General features: G+C 62.4%; 1 protein-coding gene across 1 annotated transcript in view; it reads right to left on the reverse strand.

Annotated features, from left to right (window-relative positions):
- LOC114071759 (DENN domain-containing protein 2D-like) overlaps positions 1-6294 on the reverse strand; it is an 18462-nt gene that overhangs the window by 6679 nt on the left and 5489 nt on the right. Inside the window, exons 5-11 of the mRNA XM_027909614.1 lie at positions 5172-5371; positions 4864-5004; positions 3046-3194; positions 2619-2796; positions 2077-2118; positions 1439-1529; positions 120-359 (exon numbers count right to left, since the gene is read on the reverse strand). Coding sequence (XP_027765415.1) covers positions 120-359; positions 1439-1529; positions 2077-2118; positions 2619-2796; positions 3046-3194; positions 4864-5004; positions 5172-5371 — 1041 coding nt within the window. The remainder of the gene's footprint in view (positions 1-119; positions 360-1438; positions 1530-2076; positions 2119-2618; positions 2797-3045; positions 3195-4863; positions 5005-5171; positions 5372-6294) is intronic.

A 6294-nucleotide genomic window follows, 5' to 3' on the forward strand; every position in this document is an offset into this window, starting at 1 on the left:
TCCCCTCAGTGTCCCCCCAGCACCCCCTCAGTGTCCCCGTGTCCCCCTGGCTGGCCAGGGCCAGCTCTGTCCCGAGGCCTCCTCAGCCGGCCGGGGCAGGGGGTGGAAGGGGCCGTTACCTTCGGGGGGGATCCTGCTCCTCTCTGCCTCCTCGATGAACAGGGAGAACATGTTTGTCCTCACGAACCTCTTGAGGAACCTGCGGCAGCTCTTGGAGCTCAGGGCCTTGCAGAAGGAGCGTTCCTGGAAGGCGCCGGAGCCGCCCCGGCCCCACTTGATGTGTGCGGGGTAGTGACCCACCAGCCGCACGAAGAACTGCACGAAGGCCTCGGACACCAGGGCGTTCACCTGCTCGGAGGCTGCGGACACAGGGAGAGCTCTGAGCACACACAGCGGGGAGGGGGGTGGGATCTGGGCTGGAAGGGACCCCCCGGGATCACCCAGTCCAAGGCTCAGCCCTGCTCGGGACATCCCCGACAGTCCCACCCTGTGCCCCGGAGGCTCCTCTCGAGCTCTGGCAGCCCCGGGGCTGTGCCCTCTGCCCTGGGAGCCTGTCCAGTGCCAAACTCCACCTGAAAGGGCTTTTCAACCTAAATGATTCTGTAACTCCATCATCAGTTGGGGTTCACCCCCCACCAGGCCCCCCAACATCAGCTCCCGAGGCAGCACAGGGGGCCCAGCCCTGACCTCCTGCCGGGATCAGGAGCTGCTGCAGGACCTGGGGGTGCAAATGGGAACCGGCCTTTGGGGTGTTGTTTTGGGGCTGGGATGGGATCGTTCTCCTCCCAGCTGGATGGGGCAGAGCAACAGGAAAACCCACGCAGGGCTGGCCTGAAAGTGCCCTGGGACTCTCTGGGAGCTGAGCCAGGGAGGGCTCCGTGTCCCCTCCAGCCCTGGGACAGCCCTGGGAAAACCATCCCAGGGAGGCACAACCTCACAGAACCACAGAGTCACCCCCAGGAGTCACCCCCTGTGCCCCAGAGGATCATCCAAACCCTCCTGCAGCTCTGGCAGCCTTGGGGCTGTGCCCACTGCCCTGGGGAGCCTGTTCAGTGCCAACCACCCTCTGGGGGAAGAACCTTGCCCTGAGATCCACCCTGAGCCTGCCCTGACACAGCTCCAGCCATTCCCTGGGGGCTGTCCCTGGTCCCCCCAGAGCAGAGCTCAGTCCTGCCCCTCCTCTGCCCCTGCCCAGGCAGTTGGAACTGCAGGGAGCTCTCCCCTCAGTCTCCTCTGCTCCAGCTGAACACACCAAGTGCCCTCAGCCCCTCGAGGCCCTTCCCCATCTTCGTTGCCTCCTTTGGGCACTCTCTAATGGCTTATCCTATAACTGGGTGATATTTTAACCTGCTCTGTGCCTGCATCATTACTTGCTCCAAGCCCCCCCTGCCAGTGAGCAAACACCAGACTCGTTTTGGGAATACAGACACATCCTTACTGAGCACGTTGTTGTTGTAGTTGTGCTTGGTCAGAGCCATCAGCATCTCGTTCTGCAGCTTCACGGGCAGGATCTGCTCCTCATCACCCACCTGGAAGGAGAGGGAGCCATGGAGGGCCTGGCACTGCTGGGATCCCCATACCCACAGACCCACAGGTGGCTGTGGGTTGGCACAGCCCATCAAGTGGGGCTTTGGAAGCTCATTAATTAATTAGTTAATTATCACAGCAAGGTCCCGTGGTGATGCTGGGGCTGGGATGGACCCTCCTGCTCCAGCTCCCAACAAGCAGTGGCTAGAGATGTTCCCTCATGGGACATTCACCTGGTGGGGGACACTGAGGTGGCTTTGCCCCCAAAATCACAGAGCCACAGAATCCCAGGATGGGTTGGGTTGGAGGGACCTCAAAGCCCTTCCAGCCCCACCCCTGTCCTGGGCAGGGACACCTCCCACTATCCCAGGTGTCTCCCACCTGGCCTTGGGCACTTCCAGGACCGGGGCAGCCACAGCTTCTCTGGGAATTCCATCCCAGCCCCTCCCCACCCTCCCAGGGCAGAATTCCAGTACCCCATCTGCCCCCTGGCAGTGGGAAGCCATTTAAGAAGGGGGAAGCTGTCAGGTGTCCAACAGGGGTTCCTACCGCCCGGATGATCTTCCCTTGGCACAGATCCACCATCAGGGCCTGCAAGAGAGCGGGGAGGGAGCAGGTTTAGCCCTCCTGAGGCACCCACTGTCCTTCTCCTGCTTTGAGGTGAGCCTGGTGCGTGTGCAGGATGGTGGAGGGGAGGGATCAGCCCCTCTGTGCCGGGGGGGGGCCTGGGCAGGGGGTCCAGGGCAGCCCCCAGGGCCGGTGTTTGCTGCAGCTTTGGGGCCTCATCCCCTCCTCTGCCTCCTCCAGCTTGGGATGATCCCAAGAGCCACTCCCTGAGCCCTTGGGATGATCCTTGAGCCCTCCTGAGCCCCAGGCAGGTGCCCAGCAGCACCCAGGGGTATGTGGGGGTGTTGCCCCCGGTGCCAACAGGAGGGGACAAGGAGGACACCCCAATTTCCCTGGTATGATTTCCCAATTTCCAGCCCCCCTGGCTGGGAAAGGGGCCCAGCCAGAGCCTCCAGCCCCGGGGCCAGCCCAAGGCAGGGTCACAGACTCATGGATGGCCCCATCCCCTCCCAGGGCTGAGGTACCTCCTCCATGGGCTGCTCCAGGACCCGCTCCAGGTGCCGCAGCTGGATGCCCACCATGAAGGGCGTGGGGCAGCAGACGGTGTCCAGCAGGCACTCGGGGACCACGGGGATGTAGGTGTGTGCCCAGGTGAAGGGGTACAGCAGAGCAGCCACCGCGTGGATACACTGGGACAGGACGCTGGGGACAAGGACAGGGGGTCACGGCGTGTTCCGAGTGGGAAGAGCCCCACGGGGATGGGCAGGTCCGGCTCTGGATGAAAGGCCCACCCAGGGGCCACACCCACCACCTGGGCAAGGTTGGCACCAGGTTGTGACCAGCCCAGCTCATCCAGGGAGGAGAAGGGATGTCAATGCTGGGCGGGAACATCCCACCCCGAGCTCCTTCCAGGAGGGTTTGGTAGTTTTTTTTTTAAACTCCAGGGCTCACCTGAGCTCCTGTGCCAGGAAGATAAGCCTCCTCTCCAGCACGGCCGAGGCGAAGATGTGCAGGATGAGGGGGGGGCTGAGCCGCTGGAGCAGAGCCTGGAATTCCACGTGCTCCAGGTGGGCGTCCACGGGCCGGGTGAGCTCGATGAGCTGCCCAGGGAGAGCCACAAAGCCCAGCTTAGGAGGGGTGACACCCCCTGCACTGCCCTGGCCCCCCAAAAGGGTCTGAGGGGCAGGTAATGCCCCAGGTCTGCAGCTTCTGTCCCTGTGTGAGGCACAAATCCCATCTCATCCCACCGGCACATCTGAGCTGTGCTGAGGGGGCAGGGGAGGCCACCTGGATGTGCCCTGGGGGGTTGTTTGTTTGGGATTTTTAACCTCTTTTCTGCAGTGCTCCCTGGTAGGGCACAGCCCACCTCGGGGTCCCTTAGCTCACCCGGGAGCAGCAGATCCAGGGAAGGGGATCTGAGCCTGAGGGGGTGACTTTTGCTACAAAACCCACAACACTTTCCTGTGTAGCCTTTCTGGCCTGGGAATTCCCAGCCAGGACAGCCCAAAAATGAGGGATCTAATGGACATTTGCAGCTGCTGTGGCCACTCAGCTGCCTTGGCCCCTGACAGGAGTGTCCCTCACCCTGCTGGCCCCACTGAGGGTGGTGGGAGATGGTGGGCACTGAAGGGTTAACAGGACCTTCTCCTCACCCTTGGGGGGAAATCTCCCTTTTCCAGCCTCATGGAGCATCTTCCCAGCCAGTGGAGCAGCTCCAGCCAGGGCTCCCCAGCCCCTCCCCAGCACCAATCCTGCCCCAGCCCCGGCTCGCAGCCCAGGCAGCTCCCACAGTTTATCTTCCCCCTTTTCCCTCTCGTCTCCCTGATCTCCTGGCCCTGCTCCAGCCCCTTCCTGGAGCCCCAGAGCGCAGCTCTTTCGAAGAACACCCTCGTTCCTCCTCCCTGCTCAGCCCTGTGGCTCTCAGGGCAGCCTGGCCCTGGGCCAGGGCGTTGAGAAACCCTTTCACAAGAGCTTTCCTGGATGAAGAAATCCATGGCTTGGCTTTCCAGCCACTCCAACTGCCTTCCCTCAGCCCCTCCCTGGCAGGACACAGCCCCAGGATGCCCAGCACTGAGAACTTTCCCATTTTTCCAGCCCAGCTTTGCCACAGGGGAAAGGAAGAGCAAATGAAAGGTTGTGGGCTGGGCGTGGGTGGGACAATCCACGCCTGGATCGGGTCTCTGCACAGGGAAAGACTGGGAATGCTGCTCTACCCCTGCCTGTGGGGATAAAGCAGGGCAGGAATCAGGGCTGGGAGCTGGGCACAGAGCTCTGGAGGAGAGTAGAGTCATGGAATCATGGAATTATTAAGGCTGGAAAAGCCCTCTAAAAGCATCGAGTCCAGCAGTTCCCCCCATTCACCACTGCCCACGTCCCCAGGTGCCACATGCACAGGTTGGACGAGCAATTTCAGGGATGGGCACTCCACCAGCACCCTGGGCAGCTGTGCCAGGGCCTGGCCACCCTTTCAGGGAGGAGATTTGGCACCTCTGGGTGCCCCAGGGACCCCCAGCACGGCCTCTCCCTCGGGGCTGTGCCAGTCCCTGTGTGACTGGGGAGGTGCTGGGGTGGCAGCTCCAGCTCTGGGGGGACCTGGGTGGGCTCCATCCTCATCCTCATCCTCATCCTCACCCTCATCCTCATCCTCATCCTCACCCTCGCTGGGTCAGGAGGGAGGTGACACCCCCTTTCCCAAGGGATGAGGCCTCCAACCCCCCCGCTGGTCCCTGGCACACCCTGTGCCCAGGAGGTGCCCCCATCCCGCCCCACCTCAGTGCCCGACTCAGGGATGAAGCTCTTGATGGTGACGGATTTTCCGGGAGCCGGGAAGGGCGATTCCCGCAGGCCCTGCATGAAGGGGTAGATCACAGCCATGGAGATCTGGCGCCTCTTCTCCACCTCGTCCAGGATCTGTGGGAGGCAGGAGGAGCTGGGAATCACCCACGGGACACGGAGCGGAGCTGGGGCCACCACTGGGACAAACGGGGTCCCACTGGGACAAAGGGGGCACCACTGGGACAAAGGGGGCACCACTGGGGCAAATGGGCCACCAGCCCCCAGAGGCAGCACGTCCCTACCTTGGAGAAGAGCCCGAAGCAGCCCAGGCAGCTGATGATACAGAAGACCTCAGGGAGCCGGACCCCACGGCCAGAGGGCTGGAAGGGGATGGGAAAAGGGTCTGAGCATCTCCCACCCCACTGCACCAGCTCCACCCTCTCAATGGAGACCCCACTCCCCTCCCCCAAATTCCCAATCGCTCCCTGGGGGATTCTGGGAGCTGGGCCCAAATCCAAGGATACAGCTGCTGCTGGAAAAGCTGGGGGTGCCCGGGGAGGGTGACCCAGAGGCCAGAGCTGGGGGTTATTTGGGTGCAAAGTCCTCTGGCACATTCCCAAACCCTCCTCCCAGACGGACACACGTTCTCCAAGACATCCTCCCCCACCATCCTCAGGGCTAATCCTGCCTCCTGCTACAGCAGGGACCACCAGGATGAGTTCCCTGGAGTTTTATTCCCCTTTCCAACTGGACTGTCCTGGGCCCATCTGCTCCCTCCAGACATCCCGTTCCAACAGCCCGAGCCCGGCCCCAGTTGATGAACTGATGAAGGTTCAGGGGGATGAAGGGATGGTGGGTGCAGAAAGTCCCCAAACCATGGCACAGGGGTGTCCTGTGGGTTTGTGTCCCTGTGGGTTTGTGTCCCTGTCCAAACCAGCAGCCCAGGGAAACCCTCCCAGCTCACACCAACCCCAAACTGCCCGCCCTGAGCTCACGCTCAGCCCCCGCTCAGCTTTGGGGCTGGGGCTGAGGGAAGGGCTCTGGGACCACCCCTGGAGGTTCCTCCTGGGCTCTGTGGCTCTTGGCTCCTGGATGGACACCCCTCTGCTCCATCCTGATCCCAAGTGGGATTTGCAGCCCCCTGACCCGCTGGAGCCAAGGGAAGGACGGGGGAAGCTGCAGAGATCAGCTGGGAATCATGGAATGGTTACAGCTGGAAAACCCTCTGAGACCCCCAACTCCAAACACCAGCCCAGCACCACCACGTGCACTCCAAACCTTGTCCCCAGGTGCCACATCCCCATATTTTAGGAACACTCATGTCTTCCTCCATCCAGCATCCCACTGACCCCTGGGGAGAGCCCCAAAACCCCCCTCGTTGTGTCACCACCTCTGCCCTGTGGTCTGAGCTCGTCCCCAGGCTGG

Source organism: Empidonax traillii, unplaced genomic scaffold (assembly GCF_003031625.1).
Source record: "Empidonax traillii isolate 1590-97213 ecotype Southwest subspecies unplaced genomic scaffold, ASM303162v1 scaffold2261:size54024, whole genome shotgun sequence".
Taxonomy (NCBI): domain Eukaryota; kingdom Metazoa; phylum Chordata; class Aves; order Passeriformes; family Tyrannidae; genus Empidonax; species Empidonax traillii.